Source organism: Megascapheus bottae, chromosome 11, assembly GCF_031878675.1.
Source record: "Megascapheus bottae isolate mThoBot1 chromosome 11, mThoBot2.hap1, whole genome shotgun sequence".
Classification (NCBI taxonomy): domain Eukaryota; kingdom Metazoa; phylum Chordata; class Mammalia; order Rodentia; family Geomyidae; genus Megascapheus; species Megascapheus bottae.
This window is the reverse complement of record NC_143519.1, coordinates 6,969,485-6,988,370: the sequence shown is the minus strand read 5'-3', so window position 1 is coordinate 6,988,370 and position 18,886 is coordinate 6,969,485. Positions and strand designations below refer to the sequence as shown.

The 18,886-nt window shown below is 45.4% G+C and overlaps 2 protein-coding genes across 4 annotated transcripts in view; one reads left to right on the top strand and one right to left on the bottom strand.

Moving 5' to 3' along the window:
- Positions 1-1,713: 1,713 nt before the first annotated feature.
- On the bottom strand, positions 1,714-13,597 carry Poglut2 (protein O-glucosyltransferase 2). Its single transcript, XM_090341900.1, has 10 exons — positions 13,257-13,597; positions 11,228-11,433; positions 10,191-10,396; positions 9,936-10,013; positions 8,450-8,622; positions 8,090-8,327; positions 6,514-6,723; positions 5,218-5,307; positions 2,745-2,852; positions 1,714-1,938 (listed from the first exon to the last, which is right to left on the bottom strand). The coding sequence occupies exons 1-10, from the start codon at positions 13,439-13,441 to the stop codon at positions 1,921-1,923; spliced, it is 1,512 nt and encodes a 503-aa protein (XP_090198026.1). The 5' UTR covers positions 13,442-13,597; the 3' UTR covers positions 1,714-1,920.
- Positions 13,598-14,024: 427 nt separating this feature from the next.
- The window catches only part of Bivm (basic, immunoglobulin-like variable motif containing), a 28,118-nt gene continuing 23,256 nt past the window's right edge, over positions 14,025-18,886 (top strand). Inside the window, exon 1 of one of the 3 annotated variants that reach the window (XM_090341902.1) lies at positions 14,025-14,185. The gene's annotated coding sequence lies outside the window, so the exon portion shown is untranslated. Of the gene's footprint in view, positions 14,186-15,250; positions 15,527-18,886 lie in introns of those variants that run through there. The other 2 variants (XM_090341903.1, XM_090341901.1) reach the window with 2 other exon arrangements.

Below are 18,886 nucleotides of genomic sequence, written 5' to 3'. Positions count from 1 at the left end.
GTTCTTTTTCCAGACTTCCTGTGCCAGTGTTGGCTCACATGGCTGTGCTGAGTGTGTGTGATGATAACAGCTTCATTCTGCTCCTAATCCAAAAGGCTTTTAGAAGATGTACTGGTTCAAAACTAAGCTTAAAAAGATTACATCCAAGTCCTACCTGAATATGGAATTTGATCTTATTTTAGAAAGTCTTTGCCAATATAACAGAATTTTTGATGTGAGATCTCTCTGGAGTTAGGATGGGCCTAAAGTCCAATGACATATACTTCACAAGTGACAGCAGGGACAAAATGCAGAGATATGGGGCCAGAAGCATGGCTCAGTGGTAGAGTGCTTGCCTAGTATGCATGAGGCCCTGGGTTTAATTTCTCCTAACCACATACACAGAAAAATCCAGAAGTGGCTCTGTGGCTCAAGTGGCAGAGCGCTAGCCTTGAGCAAAAAGTGTTCAAGGTCAGTGCCCAGGCCCAGAATTCAAGCCCCAGAACTGGCAAAAAAAAAAAAAAAAAAAAAAAAAAAAAAAAAGCAGACATATACAGAGGGCCATGTGATGGCTGAGGCAGGGATTGAGGAGTTGGAGGGAAACAGCCAACCAATCCAAGCCAGCTCAGTCCCCACCCAGTCACCACCAGGGGAGGGTCTTGGATCTATAACTCAGAACCCAGTCCTCCTGCAAGCCACTATCCTGAGGCTACCAAGGGCAGCAGGGGGGGGGGGAAGGGGGTCGTCACAACCTAACAATTTAACCAAAAGGAAAAGAAAAGGTGTGGGGGGGGATGGGGAGGGAATCAATCATTTGAATATTGAATGGCACTGCAAGGAGTCTAGGATATGCCTCAAAGTAGTAGTATTAGCCAAAGGTAAAACAAGCAAAAAAACTTCACATACCATTGGAGAGAACACAAACACACCTTGGGACCATCAATTTGTAAGTAAGATTTATACTCTCCCTCCCTCTTCTTCCGTCCCTTCTCCTTCCTTCGTCCCTCCCATCTTTCTGTTGTTCTTTGCAGTGCTAGAGTTCAAACCCAATGCTTTGCACTGAGCGTGCCCAACACATGCTCCACCACACCTGTCTCTAGCACTTGGCTATTGAGACAGTCTTGCTGTGTAGTCCAGATTGGCCTCAAAATTGGTGTGTATCTAGGCTGGCATGGAGCACACCATTCCCCTGCCTTGGGTTTCTTTAGAGCTGAGATTGCAGGCTTGTGTCGCCATACCTGGCCTGATTTTTAGATCTTTCAACTGAATTTCAAGGCCAGTGTCAGTCACTCATTTCCATCAAGCTGCTTAAAACATGGAGGAAGGAGAGAGAATCGACTGCCAATTATTACATAGTTCCATGAACACCAACATCGGAAGAGGTAGCAGGGAAGATTTAATGAGGAACTGTAGTAGGTTCCTGATCTAAGCACTGGAGGGTGCCAGAGCTGCATCAAAGCCTGGAAGTCTGGGTCAGCTTGCAGACCCTTTGGAAAAACTGTGACCCATGCTTGCAGGCAGAGCCCAGATGAAGGTAGGCCTAGGAGGCGATCGTAGAAAGAGGTGTGATCTGAGTGAGCAAATATCCCATAATATAATGGCTTACCTGGGACAACGTTTTATTCTTCAGTCCTGCAAACAAAGCGAGGGCAGGTAATCAGCCAATGGTTAGTTTCTGACTTTTCCTTTTCTTCTCCAAGGTCTAGGACTGCAAATAATTAGCATGATGTAGTCTTTAAATTCAAGGTGGTTTTTATTATAAAAATTTTAAAAAATGCTGTAAAAGATAGTCATGCGAACACTTTGTAAGTAGAAACACCTTGATAATGCACACAGCAGATGTTGTATGGTCTGTAGAATTCATAGTTAAAAAAATATTCTTCTTGTCAAAAGTTAAGAGTCTTCAGAGCACCATTACATGAATGAAAGGTACTTTGCACTTCAGAGTTCGTCTTTGGCCTGTAAGTGAGAAGCAAAATATTTAAAAGCAGAAGTTTTATACAGTTAAAGAAAACTTATGGGCCTGGGAGCGTGGCCTGCTTGTAGAGTGCTTGCATGCATGAAGCCTTGGATTTGATTCCTTGGTACCACATACACAGAAAAAGCCTGAAGTGGTGCCACGGCTCAAGTGGTAGAGTACTAGCCTTACCAAAAAGTAAGGACACTTTCTGGCAAAAAAAGACAAAGAAAAAAGAAACAACCAATTATTTTACCCTCCAGAAATGAAGGAATAAAGGGCAAGTTTCTGCTAGATGCTTTTACAGCCCGGAACTATTGCTGGAAGATTAGAACAGAGTACAGATGGGAACCCACCGCACCACTTCTGGCTTTTTCTGTGGATGTGGTACTGAAGAATTGAACCCAGGGCTTCATGCATGCTAGGCAAGCACTCTACCACTAACCTACATTCCCAGCCCTAGATTTGGTATGGAAATATTACTTTAAAATAAATGGAATAACAAGAACATTCATGCTGATTTTCATTTCTATAATGGGATGATAAATTTTGTAAATCTGTTTCATGGGGAGATGAGAGCAACAGGTAAGCCCTGTGAAAATCCTTTTCAAAGCTATGTGGTCTGAATTCTCACGCTGTAAGAGGTGTCCCTTAGCTTTGCCAGGCAGCTACTTTGTCTTCTTACTTAACTGCGCTTTAACACTGTCTCATGTTTAGTATCTTATTTTCCTGCTGGAGGTGTCCGAACCATTGCCTAACTCCACCTTAGTTCTCATGCGGACACTGGCCAGGAGGTGAGTTCTATTACCTTCGTCCTGTGGCAGGTGCAAGGAAAGAGGTCATCCTCCGTCTGTGGCTCTACCCTCTTCATGCCCTCTCGGATTTGGGGCTCGCTCACTTGTAGGTTGGCATACGCCTATGAAGCAACAATGCAAAAGCATTCCTTATGCAAGTACATTCACCACATGAGACATTTTAGAATGTACAAGTTCAAGGTTCATTTAACTTGGAGCATCTGGGTTGGGTGTATCTGCATGGAAAACGGGATAAGCCTGGTTCTTTTATCACTGAAGTTCTGGAGGGGCTTTGGGCCTATGATTTGGCCATACAACAAATTCAAATAGCTTTTAAGTCATGTATGGATGCGATACCTTAGGTGGCCTTGAGGCCATACTTGGCCAGACGCTATGTTTGCTGGGTATATATGCACGTGCCTCTGCTGCACAGTACAGAGGGCTGCTGTGCTGTGTGCTGCTAAAAACAAACCCAACCATGCTTACTTGTCTAGCATTTCCTTTGGCCTTCCCACATCAGAGAACCAGCATTACATGGCCTATTCCTAACGTACCTCTCATGATTCTGCCTCAAATTTACATGGCTGCTTTTCTAGTATTCTTTTGTTGTTGTTTTTTCACCTTCTGTCGTACCATGCAAACAGTGCACCCATGATCTTCCCTAGAGTGAGCATCTGAGGACAGAACCATTTATGCCTTGTGCCCATCTGGCTAGCACAAGCCTCAGTTGTCCTCTTCCTTGATTCTGCTCTTTCCCTGGGATTGGGCCTTGTGCTAAGCACTGCTGCTACGTGTTGGCTACAGGAATGAGCACCACTGAGTGGGTCTTCAGGACTCTGTGACTCTCCCTGGTTCATTCATGTTACATAGACCACCCTCGGTAGCTCATCACCTAGGATTGGTAACAAAACAGGAGCAGTCACTCCAGGCCAGAAACACACCAGCTTCGTTCAGTAGCAGAGCTGATAATGTGGGGCTCATATCTGTAATTCTGAGAAAATCTTAATCTGGTTTTTATACTATTATAAACAATAATTGTGTGTGCGTGTGTGTGTGTGTTTAATGTCAGTCATGGGGCTTGAACTTTGGGCCTGGGCGCTGTCCTTGAGCTCTTCAGCTCAAGGCTAGTGCTCTATCACTCGAGCCACAGCACCACTTCTGGTTTTCAGGTGGTTCATTGGAGATAAGTCTTACTGACTTTCATGCCCGGGCTGGCTTTGAACCTCAGTCCTCAGATCTCAGCCTCCTGAGTAGCTAGGATTACAGGTATGAGCCACCCATGCCCAGCTCAATAATTTGTTTAGTGTAACATCTTAAATAAAAAGCCTTTTAAATTGGCAGATATGCCTTGGTAATAATTTCTAAATGCATGGGTTCATGGGAATAATTTTCAAAAGCAGTAATGGCTCATTTGGGGTGAAAGTAAAAGGCTCAAACACACATTGTATTGTTTGGTTTTGTCTGTTTATTTGCCAGTACTATGGCTTGAAGCCTGGACCTGGGTTCTTTCCTTGAGATGTTTTTGCTCAAAGCTAGTGCCTCTACTACTTGAGCCATAGCTCCTATTCTGGCTTTTTGGTGCTAATTGGAGATAAGAGTCTCATGGGCTTTCCTGTCTTGGCTGACTTTGAACCATGTGCTTCAGATCTGTCTCAGCTTCTTGTGTAGCTAGGATTACAGATGTGAGCAACTGGTACTGGGCTCATCTTATATTGTTTACATAAAGAAAGAGTAAGGCATCAGTAATATAGCATGAAGAGCAAATATGACTCCGTATGTAATGACCTCGCAGGATCAGAGGCCAACTTGCTAATTACCTATCACACAATGGCTACTTGTCGCTACAGTCACATGCATTAGGGCTCATACCTATAATCCGAGCCATTTAGGAGGATGAGAGCTGAGGCTCATGGTTTAGGGCTAATGTGGCAGATAGATCTGAGAGGCTCTTATAACTAGAGGTATGGCTTCAGTGGTAGGGTACCAATCTTGAGTAAAAAAGCTATGTGAGAGCTCAAGGCCCTGAGTTCAAGCCTCAGAACTGGAAGAACCAAGAAACAAGCAAACAAAATAAGCACAACCTTTCACTTGATGTTGCAACATTCTCTATCAGTTCATCTTTGGTCTTTCAGCTACTTCTTATTAATATTTCTTGATTCTGGTTTATGTATCTCTTCATGCCTTTTGTTAATTCATATTTAGAAAATGTTAAAATGTGTGTGAATATATATTTCAATTTTATATATAATATGTACATTGATATTTCTTTGTTAACATATATTAAAGTATATTTATCCATAATGTATCAAACATAATATATTAAAATACAAATATATATCAAATACAAACATTAAATATATTGATACCATAGAATACTTATACATACGTACAATTTATATATAATGCCTATAATACTAATTTTACATACTATACATTTGTGTGTGTCCAACTTTAAGTTGTAAGATTATTTTCTTAGGAAATACAAACCTGGAAAAGCTTGAAATAGTAGCAAAATATGTCATCCCCCATGAGATTATTTCTTGCAAATTCTTGTCCTGCTTTTGCTATCTTCTTTGCCTATGAAGGATAAAAGGAAAACAAAATCCTTTAGTGGAACATATTGTCTCCCACGATGCGAAACATAATCACTCTTTTAGAGTACACACGTGGTGAGCAAAGGCAGGAACACATAGCTGGGGGTCATTTTATGTGGCAAAAGGAACACAGTATGTTTGTGGTTTATAAGACTGGGAAGTCTGAGTAGTTATACTGCACACTATAGGAGAGAGAAGATACACAGCAAATAAGGAAAACCGTGCTACAAAGTATATAAAATATGATGCTTTATTGAAGGACTGACTGCCCAGTTTTCCTTCTGTCGTCCTTTCCTCAATCCTTCTTTCTTTTTCATCCCTCCCTCCCCGTTTTTGTTGTGTGCTAGAGTGGGGCTTGAACTCAAGGCCTCATGCTTTTACTTCACACTCTACTTGCAGCGTTTTCTACTTAGTTGGATATAAAAGTCTCCTAGATTTGCCTGCATGGTCTGGCTCTGACCTGGGATTTTCAGATCTCACCCTCCTGAGTAGCTAGGATTACAGGCATGAGCCACCAGTGCCCAATTCAGTTTTCTTCTCTTTCTTTCCTTTCATTCATTCATTCATTTATTTATTTTTGTGGATCATGGGGCTTGAACTTTGGGCCTGGGTGCTGTCCCTGAACTCTTCAGCTCAAGGCTACTGCCCTACCCCTGGGCCTGGGAGCTGTCCCTGAGCTTTTCAATTCAAGGCTACCACCCTACCCCTTGAGCCACAGCATCACTTCCGGTTTTCTAGCGGTTAATTGGAGGTAAGAGTCTCAGGTCCTTTAGTAGCCAGGCTGGCTTTGAACCATGATCCTAAGATCTCAGCTTCCTGAGTAGCTAGGATTACAGGCGTGAGCCACTGTGCCTGGCCCAATTCAGTTTTCTTCAAGCTTATTCAAGGTATCCCTCATTTTACTCGCCACACTGCTAGCAGAGCTGTCAGAACAACTCTACTGAAAGAGAAAGTTACGGTCCAGCCCAGGGGTTAGCTTCTGTTTCATATGACAAATGGACAGCTAATACATGATGCATGGCTGTGTTGACCATGAAAGGAGTGTTGCACTATCCACGGGCTGGTAGCTTCCCATGTATGGGTAACAGCTAGAGTTGGGCATCATCACACCCTTCAGGTGTGGACATTTCCAATACGGCAGTGCCACTGGCGTGCAGGCACACGTGACCTTTCCCAAGACTGACTGTACCTCTGCATCGTGGTCTTTAGCCCATTTGAGTTTCTCCAGCAGATCGCTCAGGTTGTCTTTGACTGGAATGTAGTGCTTCCAGGGCTGCAGCTCATTATAGAAGTGCTCGTAGTAGATGGAGTCCTGCTTCAGCACAACACTGTCGCCGACGAGCAGGTAAGGCAGGCGGTAGGCTGCCACAGTGCCGTCCACATTTATCTGATATTTGTGCTGTAAAATGGCAGTAGAGGAAAGGAGCCTTCATTAAATTCTATTGCCCACTCCCCACATCCATGTGCCATCCTCAGATGCCAACTAGCCAGACACCTCGACATTGAGTCAGTGCTGGCAGATGCTAGACGGACCAGGAGCTAATGCCCAGTTTTGATACGCTTTTAATTTCACAAGTAGAACAATAAAGCTCATGCTGAAGTAGCTGATTAAAAACTCATAAAATGATTGCCCCGAGGATACAAGAGAAGGTAGGTTGGCTTGTGACTTTGTAATAACTCTAATAATAATAATAATAATAATAAGAAGAAGAAGAACAATGCAGCTGTTTTATGACTTCAGCCACCACCCCAGCCCCTCTACTTCTTTAGTATTTATGCATGCCTTCCTAATGCTGGCACATTCTGTTTCATGTTAATCATATTTTTGAAATACCACATGAGCACCTATGTTTTGAGGAACTCAATACGCTCTGGAACAAGAACAGCTTTGAATAAAATTTTTTCCCACAGAGTTATGAAATGAATAATCGCAGAAAATGCAATAGGCAAGAATGAAGCCAAAACATAATGTAACATTCTCCAAGTAGCAAAGAGCTGGGATCTGCTCTCTTTCGGCATAATCATTTCTCCTGAGAATCTGTGAGACACATGTATGGACAAAAACACTGAGTTCATGAGAGCCTTTGGGTCTGCCCACCTCCACACAACCCATCTATAGTCAGCCTGGCCAGCTCCAGGGCAGGCAGAGATGGGGGCCACCACCCTTCCCAACACAGAGGATAAGAGGCTACCACTGCCCAATTTTCTTCCCTTTTAAAGGAAGAAAACTATCGATGGTGGCGGAAAACAGAGCGGTACACGCTGCCCAAAAAAAAAAGGAGCTGTCAAAAACAAAGTCACATCTGAGAAACACGAGCAATCTACATTCAAGGTGAGAGAGTCAGCCTTGACCCTCAGAATTCCCAGACTGGACATCCCCACCATCCCCACCTCGAGGCTGGATAAGGGACACCTGCTGTCTATCTTCTTTCCTGGAGGGCTGTGCTTCTGCTGCAAAGTATCTGTGAAGGGACTTACATGCATCCATTCACAGAAAGACTATTTGAGCTGACTTGCTTATCTTAAGGGTAAGCTGGGGGAAAAACAAAAATTTGATAGCTCTTCCCATGCTCTAAGTCCCTTGACACATGTGGGGTTTGGGAGGGAACCAGATCCCAGCATCTCCGTGATGGGGGCTCACTATGGTCTGGGCTGGCATTGCCCATATCTCTGTAACTGACGAGCATCCACCTCACTTTCCCATATCACTGTCACCCAGGTATACACTAGAAAAGCCGGAAGCATGGCCCGTGATGTTATCCTACCTTGAAGAAGTCGAAAAACGAGATGTGTTTCACAATAGGACCGTACAGGCTCTCATCATGTTTAAAGAAGAAGAAGTTGGTGAAAGCAGCATCAATGAGCTCTGGGTGCTTTCTGCTGAGTTTTACCAGCTCCAGTCTCTCTTTCCGGCTGTCTCGTCCCCTCCAGACAGCTGTAGAATTCTTCCCTTCCCAGGGCGGCCCCGTGTTAGCTTGCACAGACATCATATCCAGACTCACACTAGAAGACAGAAAACGCAACCTGTCTTGCTCCCAAACCATCAAATCATAGAGGCAGATGGAAAAGAACTCACCAAAGAGAGCAAACCAAGGCTGGGGGGTCAACCCTGACTCTTCTCTCACCGGCCCATGGTTTCTAGAACAGAGTCGGTCAGGTCGTAGGTGGGCATAACAATGTCCTTGGAATCCGTGGAGCCACACCAAGAAAAGATTGGATGGAGGTTTGAATCGGATTTCTTTTTTTCCAAAGGCCAGTCCCCCAGATTAACAAAAAACTCTACATCTGGCATCTTCACCTAGGGAAAAAAGAAAGAAAGAGTGAGCTTATGAATCCAAGCTCTGGAACTGCATACCACCCCCTTTAGTCATCAATTAAAATCACCAATTGCAAGGAACAAAAGGCCAACCTTGGAAGCTGCAGACCATAATAATTACTGCAGTAAAAGCATCCTATATTTCCTTTCTGTGATGTTTACGTGAGACAAACAGACTTACTAGAAAAAGGACAAGATGCAAAGGTAATTTCCGGACTAATACATGATCAAAGAGAGAAAGAAAATCACTTGAAATTACAGCACTCCGGCCCTGTTTCACTGCAAATTAGCCAGATGCTTTCTCCCAGCTGCCAGGGAGGTGGTGGAAAGAGGATCTGAGCTCTGGAAGCCTAACATCAACTAATACTATATTAGCATATCAACCATATATTATATAGCTATAATGAGTATAATATCACTCATAATTATATGTTATTATACACTATGTACATAATGGAGGGATGTTGGCATATAATATTCCTCCCCAGGTAAGAACAGTGTTAGTCAGAAATTGGGAGTCCTCTCTTTGCACTGACACTGACAAACAAGAAGTATTTGCTAGTGTCCTGTCTGTGCCTAAAGAATAGTATCTTCTTTAAGTGAGTATATTCATTGCCTCAGAATTAAGTGACTGTACATGCTTTGCACACTTGAGAATAAAGGAGCTATCATTTTCACATTCTCCCATGAGTAATTCAATTAAGGTGTCCAAATGTTTTCTGATAAAAATTGTGATAAATATTGTGATAATAAACATACAACAGGTAAATGCTATCATTTTAATTTTTACCACTTTAATGCTATGGTTAACTATTCTATTAGAATCCAATTATAGCACATTATACCAAGGACAGTATTCAATATATTTCCTCAAGAAAGATATTCTTTGTTCAGCATCTTCAAAAACTCAAATGGTAGCAGAAAACCTGAGGGACTCCAGAAGAGAAGCTTGGAAGACTCTGGGAATGTCGGGGAGGAGGCACCAGAACCTCAGAAGGAATACGGCTCTGAGATTCTTTGGTTCAGGGTTTCTGATCTGGCTTCCAGAACAGTGAGGGAATAAATGTATTGTTTTAAGATACTCAGTTTGTACCATTTTGTTATGGCAGCTCTTGAAAAATAGTTTAAGCATCTCTCAAAGATGACAAAAAAGTTCAGAATATTATTGTAATAAGATCTCCAGCTCAGTGGACTTTTCCTAGCAATATTTGCTTGGTTTTGAAAAGTTACATCATAATACCAGGGTTAACACTGCCAATATGTACTTAAAGAAAATCTACACAACATAGTCTCACCTTTCTAGTCAGAGAAAGCAGGATGGCATCCATGAAAATCCTAAAGCCTACATGCTCTCCATGAGTCTTGATGTAAACCTAAGAAAGAATTTAATATTTGGTACGTCAGTCTTAAAAGTCCTGGCAAACTTCCCCGAAGAAATCTCGGTCACAATGATTCCCATTAGGACAATATTTAGTAAGATAATCTAGTTATGGTCAAAAGACAACAAACCAGAATCAGGAAAACAAGCAAACTTTTACCAAATATTGTACCTTGTTGTCTTTCAACGTGTAGTGACACAGACTCTGCCTCTGTCCAAATCGTTTTGGGATTTCTGCTGCAATCTTTTCTGGGTCTACAGTAGGGAAATGAGCCAGATCTTTCTGGATCTGAGTAATGGTTTCTGGGCAGTTCATCTCCTTCAGCCAGGCTGCATTATCTTCCAAAGGACAGTCACAGTTCTCATGATAAACTGGCCCTTATTTGGGTACAAAAAACAAAAGTACAAGTGAAAATTCTAATTGGCATTTGAAACATGTAACCATTATCCAAATCATGATCTCCTTGAATTTTGACCAGTTAGGTGTGCTTGAACTCAGGGCCTGGGTGCTGTCACTAAGCCCTTTTGCTCAAGACTAGCACTCTACCACTTGTGCTACAGTACTGTTTCCAGCTTTTATTATTTTACTTTTGGAATGGTTAAGAGTCCTATGGTCTTTCCTGCCTGAACTGACTTCAAGCTATGATCCTCAGATCTCAGCCTCCTGAGTAGCTAGGATTATAAGCATGAGTCACTGAGGCCTGGTTTGAAAACATCTTATAAAAAATATGGGATATATACATATATATGCAAGTATATATGCAAATCAGCAAGTCAGCCCTCTAAACTTAATAGCTCTTTGATAGTAGTCCTGTGATTTTTCACACATAGACTTGTAATTGTGCTTTTAGTTAAGTAACATCTATTTTTCTTCTTTCACTGACAAAAAAGTACACTAAATTGTTTTCTGTTTTTTGTTTTTTTTTTGTTTTTTTTGTTTTTTTTGCTAGTCCCAGGCTTGAGCTGAGGGCCTGAGCATACTCTTTGGGGCTTCTGAAGGCTAGAGCTCTACCACTTGGGCCACAGTACCACTTCTGGCTTTTTTCTATGTATATGGTACTGAGTAATCGAACCAGGGTCTTCCTGTTTGCTAGGCAAGCACTCTAGCACTAGGCCAAACTCATGACCCCACTAACTTGGTTTTACTGATGGAATAACATGCATTATCTTATTCAAATACTACTGCTACAAAATTACATTCCAAAGTACCTCTTAAAATATAAGGTGATCTAGCCACATGGTGACCTTGGTATTTTACTTCTATCTTCAGATTTTTGTAGCTTGCGTACATTCTGTATCTTACTATGAAAGATCCATCCTTCCGGTCTAAAACCTGGACTCCAACTCTTGTGAATTGCTCCTCAGGGGCTGAGATTTTAACCTGGAACACCTTTTCACCTGGAGAAGATGTGAACCTGGAAGAGCAGGGAGGAGCAAAGGTTATTGGATGGAATACACACACAGCTCCAATGTATGCCTGCTGCTTCTTTCTATATTTTCAGGAATAAAATAGGATAAATCAAGGCTGAAAAAAGTGAACAATGGCCCCAATAAGGTAAAATATACCCATCTGATAGGTTATGACTCATGAGATATGATGGCCAATCAATGTAAGTCCAGAAACATTTCTACATACCACATGGAAAATATTCTTATCAGTCTATTTATGCATGTCTATCCTACCTGGAAGTCTGTGATCAAATGGAATTTCAAGGAGGACCTTATATCTTTTCTCACTATCTTAAATTTTTTTAAATCATTATAAAGATGATGTACACAGTGGCTACAATCACAGAAGTCAGGTAAAGAGTACATTTCTTTTTGAACAAAGTCCCCTTCCTTCAGTCTCTCCCAGGCTTTTTTTTTTTTTAAAGTAGTTGTAAAAGGGGGTTTCAAGTCAACATACCAAGTTTTAACTACAATGCATCTTGAGCAATGTAACCCCTTCTCTCCCCTCCCCCACCTCTCCTAATCCCACCTACCCTCTCAAGTCACCAAGTTCCATATGCACTTGAATATAATGACTGTATTTACCCTCATTTATCTTTCCTTTCACCTCTCCTGCTTTACCCCCCAGCACAAATAAATAAACAAGCACGCTTCAGCTTTCTGGTATTTACTTTGTTATATGTTAAGTTGTTCAGCAGAGTTAAGCCATGAGAATCCTCCCCAAGTATACTATATTTCCATCAGTTTGTGTGAGTGTATATAGCCTTGCATCTATTTTCATGCATATTTATAAATGAGTTCTAACTCTCTAACTCCCAAATATGAGAGAAACATGTACAGTTTCTCCAAGTTTGACTCACTTCACTTAACGTAAGTTTTTCCAGGGAGGACCTTACAATGACTTCTTAAAAATATCAGTATCCTAAATTGTGCTCAGCCACAAGCAAAAATCAAAGGAGGTGGTGCATTGTACCAGTGTCATCAGTGCTAGGAAGTCCACACTTGGGCTATTAAAATAGTATTTTTTTTTCACTTGTACTACTAATCGCCAAATGACAAAAGCTACAACCTTATCTCTCTTTTGCTTTGGACAACATCTAATTCCTGAGATTTTTTTTTTCTTTGCCCTTGTAAAAAACACAACCAGCATCCACCAAGAAAGAAGCCCATCTTTACAGAAGTTGTGTGCACTGGTCTAGGATTTGAACTCAGGCCCTGGGCACCATCCCTGAGCTTGCTTTTTTAATTTTTCCCTCGGTGCTAGTCCTCTACCACTTGGGCTACAGCTCCAATCCTGGGTTTTGTTTTTGATAATTAGCTGAAACTAAGACTCTCATTGACTGCTTTGCCCAGGATGGCTTTGGACAGCCATTCTCTGATCTCAGACTCCCAAGCAGGATTACAGGCCGGAGCCTAAAGACTGAGGTGTAACAGTGGAACTGTTGCACTGTACTGATTGCACTGATTGACTTTCCCTGCGCACATACAGGAGATCCATATGTTCCCCCCCCCAAAAAAAAAAAACCACTGAGCCAGCACAAGAAAAAAAATAAATAAATAAGAAAGATCAAGTGTGTTCACAAAGGAGGGTTTCCATTTCCTGGAGCTCCGCTCGGCTTTCCATAGCCATGGGCATAGCCGAGGGAGGAGCTGCCACTGCCGGATGGATGGCGAGGCCCTTGGACCACCCCGAAAACACGAGGTGTGGTGGCCCCGCTCCCCACACGCAGGCCTGCGCGCTGCGCCACAGAGCCCGGGCTGGACACGAGGGGGAAGGCGAGTCACGTACTGATTTCCAGATGCATCCACGGCCTGGATGTAGAAATAGCGTGCGGGAAGGACGACCTCCGCCTTCAGGCCGGGACCCCATATTTCACTCTTCTCCGGGCTCAGTCGTCTCTCATGGCCGGCCTGGGCAAACGTTGGCACCGTCCCCAGAAGCAAGCAGGGGAGCAGCAGCACAGCGCTCCACATTGACGAGACCGGAGCCTTGCCAGCGATCCGGGGCGCGCGAGGACGTGGACGTGGGGGGCCAGGCTCCCCCGCCCAGCCCGCCGCCGCCGCCGGACGCAGGCAGGGCCCCCGAGGAGAGGCCGGGCGTTCCGCGGGGAAGGCCGCTCCGTTTCTTTCGGGGGGGAGGCCGGGATGAGCAGGCGTCACCGCCGCCGCCGCCGCCCCGGGAGCGTCCTGGGGGCCGAGGTGCCCGGCGAGGGGATTGGCCCGCGCCGAGCAAGGCGTCCCGTGAGTGGGTGGCCGGGTGGACGCGCGTCCCCGCGCCCTGCGCTCCCTGGGAGATGTAGTTCGCGGCGAGATCAGCGGAAATCCTGCCGCTTTTTGTTTCGAATCCCCCTTTTCTTCCCTTAAAGACAACAATATTTGTGTCCTCCTGCATCCATTTGCTTTTCTGGAACAGACAGATGCGTCCGCTGCCCTCCCGGACACGCTTGGCTTCGAGAATCACAACTAAGTCGTGTGCGTGTGTGTGTGCTTAGTTTGGGTCACGCACCGAGCTGGGGCCAGGAAGGGAATCACGAATCACCCACGCGGCCCCCCGATCCGCCCAGGCCCGGGCGCGCTTCCCCCCGCGCTCCGAGGGCCAGGGGGAGGCCGGCCCCTGGGTCACCCGCGCGCGTCGCCGGCCGCCGCGCCGCCAGCGGGGCGCAGGGTCCGGGTTCCGCCGCCGCGGCAGCCGCCGGACCCGGCAGGACGGGCCCTGAGGTACGCGTGGCCGCCGGGCCCAGCCGCCCGCCCCCTCCCTCCCCCGGCCCGGCGCCTGCGGCTGTCCCCGGGAAGAGTGCGCTCTTCCCCGCGGAGCTCCGTGTCCGAGTGTCCCTCGGCAAGGGGAAGGGTAGAGTTGGGTCGCGAGTGGGGGCGGCGACATGTCTGGAACGGGGAGGACGAGTTCTGGATTTGGAAGTGCCCAGCGGGTGCCGCGGGCGCCCAGCCACGCCACGCTGCGTGCGGAGGGCCGGCCACCTTAGCGCCCCGTGGCCGCCCCCGGCTCGCTCCCCACGCTGCGCGGCGGCCCGGCCGGACCCGCTCGGAGGCGGCTGGGTCGCCGCTCGGGGGGACTCCGGATCCATCCTGAGGCCCAGCCGGGCCCCTCGGGCTCGCTCCACCCATCCGGGGGGGGACCCCGAGCCCAGGGGATCGGGGCGCTCCCGCGGGCCAGGTTGGGGGCCTTGGCAGGGGGGTTTCTTGGCTTCCGTTCGGCTCTGTCGTTGTTGGTGACCGGAGTCGTCCCTTCGAGAACCCCCTCGGGGCCGCCCTCCTGGCCGGGGCGTCTGCGGTGCGCGTCCACCTGCGCGCGGGGCGGCCCGAGCGTCTCCGGGACCCCGGGGCGGGATCCCGGCTGGAGCCGAGCGGCGAACCCCATCTTGTCCGGGGCGAGAGGGGCGGGGCGAGCTCCGGAGGCCGCGGCCCGTGCGGGGCTGAGACGGAGGTGGGGTGGGGGGGCGCGCGGGCCCGGGTCCCCGCCGAGGGAGCGCGGTGGGCGGGGGGCGCAGCTGTGCTTCCTCTGCGCCGCCGGGATCCGCGCCCTCGGCCGCGCGCCTGCCTTCTGCCGCCTGCATCTCGCCGCTTCTGGGGTCGCGCCCGCTAGCCGGGGCGAAGGTGGGGACCCCCTCATCCCCACCTCGGGCTCCCCAGAGTCTGGGTCGAGGCGTGGGCCTGCCGGGCGCCCCCCACGCCCCTGAGCACGGAATCCTTTGGTAGGCCTGCAGCCTGGCTGTGGGGAGGGGCGGGTCTGATGGCGGGGATGGGGCCTGGAGAGTGCGGGGAGGAATCTGATTTGGGGGGTGGGGTGGGGTCTCCAGCGTGGCCCCTAACTGTGGCGCGTATTCAGGGCCTATCAAGGCACTTGCCTGCCCCCCTGAATCTTAGGTGCGTTCTGCAGGTCCTAGGAATTGTCCTGTGTAATTGCTTTACTCAGGACATTGAAAAGGATCTTTCCTTCTCCAACTCCGAGGAATAGAGGAGAACGCGATCTAGGAGATGCGTGTTAGATGCCAGCCTGTCTGTTCGCGTGTCTGGACTCCATGGATACAGCTGAAGCTTGTGGTTGAGTAGAGTTTTGCTTTGCAGCCACTTAAGCAAGGCTTCTGTCGCTTATGGGAAGGTATTTTTAGTAAATTGCTAGTCTCCTCTCAGTCGGTGCAATCATTTCTATTAGTAAGTGGTCACATAAACAGCTCTTCACTTACTTGGATGAAGGAGCCTCAAACAAACATATTGGAGTGGAATTACAATAACGCCCTGCATACACAAAGTAGGTTGAGCTTACCTTTGTATTAATCTGGGCAGCGGGGATATATTCCATAAGAAAACTAAACAATGAATAAAGGACTCACAGCCAGATCGGCTCATCAACCCCAAACACTGGGCACTCTTTTTTTTTTTTTTTTTTGCCAATCCTGGGCCTTGAACTCAGGGCCTGAACACTTTCCTTGGGCTTTTTCAAGGCTAGAGCTCTACTACTTGAGCCACAGCACCACTTCTGGCTTTATTTTTTTATGTACGTGGTACAAAGGAATAGAAGCTGGGTGTTCATGCATGCTAGACAAGCACTCTACCACTAGGTCAAACTCCAGGCCCATTGGGCAGTATTTTAAGGTAAACCTTCTGCCCAGTTCCCAGACTTAAGAGGAGACTCAAGCCATCCCTTAAATTACAAATATCTGACTAAAAGAGGAAAGCCAAGATGCGTTGTGTCGAAACCCTGCTCCTTGCATTATGTCTAACACCTGAATGTGGCCTGGTCTCTATCTTTGTTTTCATTCAAGGGCCCAACAGTGCACAGGCCAGCCCGTTAGCCTTTAAAGACATAAGCAGAAGGGCCAAAAAAGAAATAGAAGCTCAAGATAACAAAAGCCAATGGGCCAAAAGAGAGTAGAAAGAAAAAAAAAAAAAAAAGGCAACATGATCAAAAAAGCGGTTAGATCCCTGTGAAGGGAAAAAGAGTTTTCTGGGATGTAAACTTTATACTTCCTTGATAAGTGTCGCCAAGGAAAAGTAATGTAAAATGTGAACTTTCTCTTAATGGTTCCCCCAAGTAAGCATTCGTTATTTGTTTAGTATTCCTTAGACTTATTTGTTTAGATAGCATTCATTATGTGTTTATCTGTATTCTCTAAATTTACTATCTGTAATTGCACTGACATTTATCATCTGTAACCTGTCTGAAATTGGTAACTCACAAATTTTTGCTTATCTGTATTCTTGTACGTGCACACCACCTTTGTGTTGTGTTCCTCAACCTTGTTGAAGAAGAGAGCTGGGCTACTGTCTGACTAGTTGGGTGTAGTCAGATGGTAGTTGATCGGTGAGTTGATGGCAGTATTTTTTTTTTTTTTTTTTTGCCAGTCCTGGGCTTGAGCTCAGGGCCTGAGCACTGTCCTTGGGCTTTCTCAAGGCTAGAGCTCTACCACTTGAGCTACAGCCCCACTTCTGGCTTTTTTCTAGGTATGTGGCACCAAGGAATCGAACCCAGGTCTTTGTGCATGCTAGGCAAGCACTCTACCACTGGGCTAAACTCCTGGCAGGATGGCAGTATTTTTAAATAATGGTAGTATTTCCGAGAATTAGGATTCATCACCTTGTGCATTTTGTAGGCCCTCATGATACAATCATGAAGAAAATCAACTTGCATGAGGCTGTGGTTTATCATATAGACACAGACACACATAAATGTAGATGTTACAATCACACCCTATAAAGACTGGTGCAGGACAGGCACCAAGTATACATGGAGTGAACTAGCTGAGTTTGAAGAGTAAAGAAAGAACCTACAGGAGGTAGCAATTGGACAGATGTATTTGGCAAATGAGAGAACTGTTAGTGCAGGAGGTCCATGGGAAGGGATAGCATTCAGAGAGCCAAGAAAGCAGTGTGGAAGGAGCAGAGCAGGGCAAGCATGTGCAGGGCACTGATGAGACCTGGGGCCTGGGGCCCCTCTGGCATTGATCTTTTTGTTAGGAGAGCTGAGGGCTTTAGGCACAGAAGTTCTAAGACTATATGTCAGTAGCAAGCTTTATTTTATTTGTCTCTGCAAATCAGATTAGAAGTGACAATTGAGGGATGGCTTGCAGGGACTGGGTTATAAACTGAGACAAAAGGAGATTCCACACGTGACAAAACTTAGCTGCAGGCTAAAAGAAGGACAGTGGTCATTGGATACTTTACTATTTCCTACCTACCAATTATAACTTAATGGAATAACAAATGCTTGTTATGATTCAGTTGTTAGCAATTCATTTTGCTTGAAAATTGGGAAAAATCTCTGAAAGTTTTTCTAAATCTCCAATTAACCACCAAAGAGCCTGAAGTAGAGCTATGGCAGAAGTGGTAGAGTTCTAGCCTTGAGGAATTAGTGTAAAGGACAGTGTCCAGGCCCTTAGTTCAAGACCTGCTGCAGACACCAGTGGATGCTGCCCTGACTTGTTAATTTTGTGGGAGAAAAGACATAAGCCAGACGTCACTGGGAAAGAAAGAGACATTTGCAGTGCATGGGACATGGGGTTTGGGTCCTTTTCATTTTCTGCAGAATATTTTTTGGCACTTGGTAATTTTTTCTGCAGTATTTTACTTTAATGAGTTATAACTACTACATCAAATTTCATTATTCCAAAAAGAAGGCTTATTATGCCCAGATCTGAGCCCTGGGCAACAAGTCTGTTCTCTTATAGCTTTGCCTCTACTGCCCATTTTATTTGAATGGGATCTTGTAGCATCTGGTATTTTGTGACTGGCTTCTATCAGTATCATGTTTTCAAAATTCATTCGTGTGCACCCATGGATCAGTACTTTTAATTACTAAATAATAGTTTACTTGTGGACATACTACGTTTCTCTGTTCATCAATCCATGGGCATTTGGGTTGTTCTCATTTTTCTTACTATAATGAGTATTGTAGCTGTTAACATGTAGGCATGTTTCTTGATGTGGTCATACATTTTTATTTTTTGTGGGTATGTGCCTAGGAATAAAATTTCTAGACCACATGATAATGGTTTAAATTTTTGAAAAACTTTTTTTGGAAACTTATTGGACCATTTTATATTTTTCCTCTATTAGGGTTCTGACTTGTCTGTATCCTAGCTAACACTATTATCTTTCCTCTCTAGTATAATCATACTGGTGACTATTTCACTGTGGTTTTGTGCTTCATTTTTTGTGATGGCTCATGAGACGGAGCATCTTCTCATGTGCTTGTTGGCCATTTCATATCTCGACCCTATTCTCATACATTGCCCGTGTTTGTTTTTTTTCTACATGTGCTATTTGTATTGTTATTCAGTTACTCTAAGTTGTTTTTGGAGGGGTAGGGGCAGCCTTTTTGTTGCACTTGTTATTTTGAGGTAGGGTCTCACTTGTTATCTGGGTATATCTGTGGACCGTGATCCTCTTCTTTTACAATTCCTA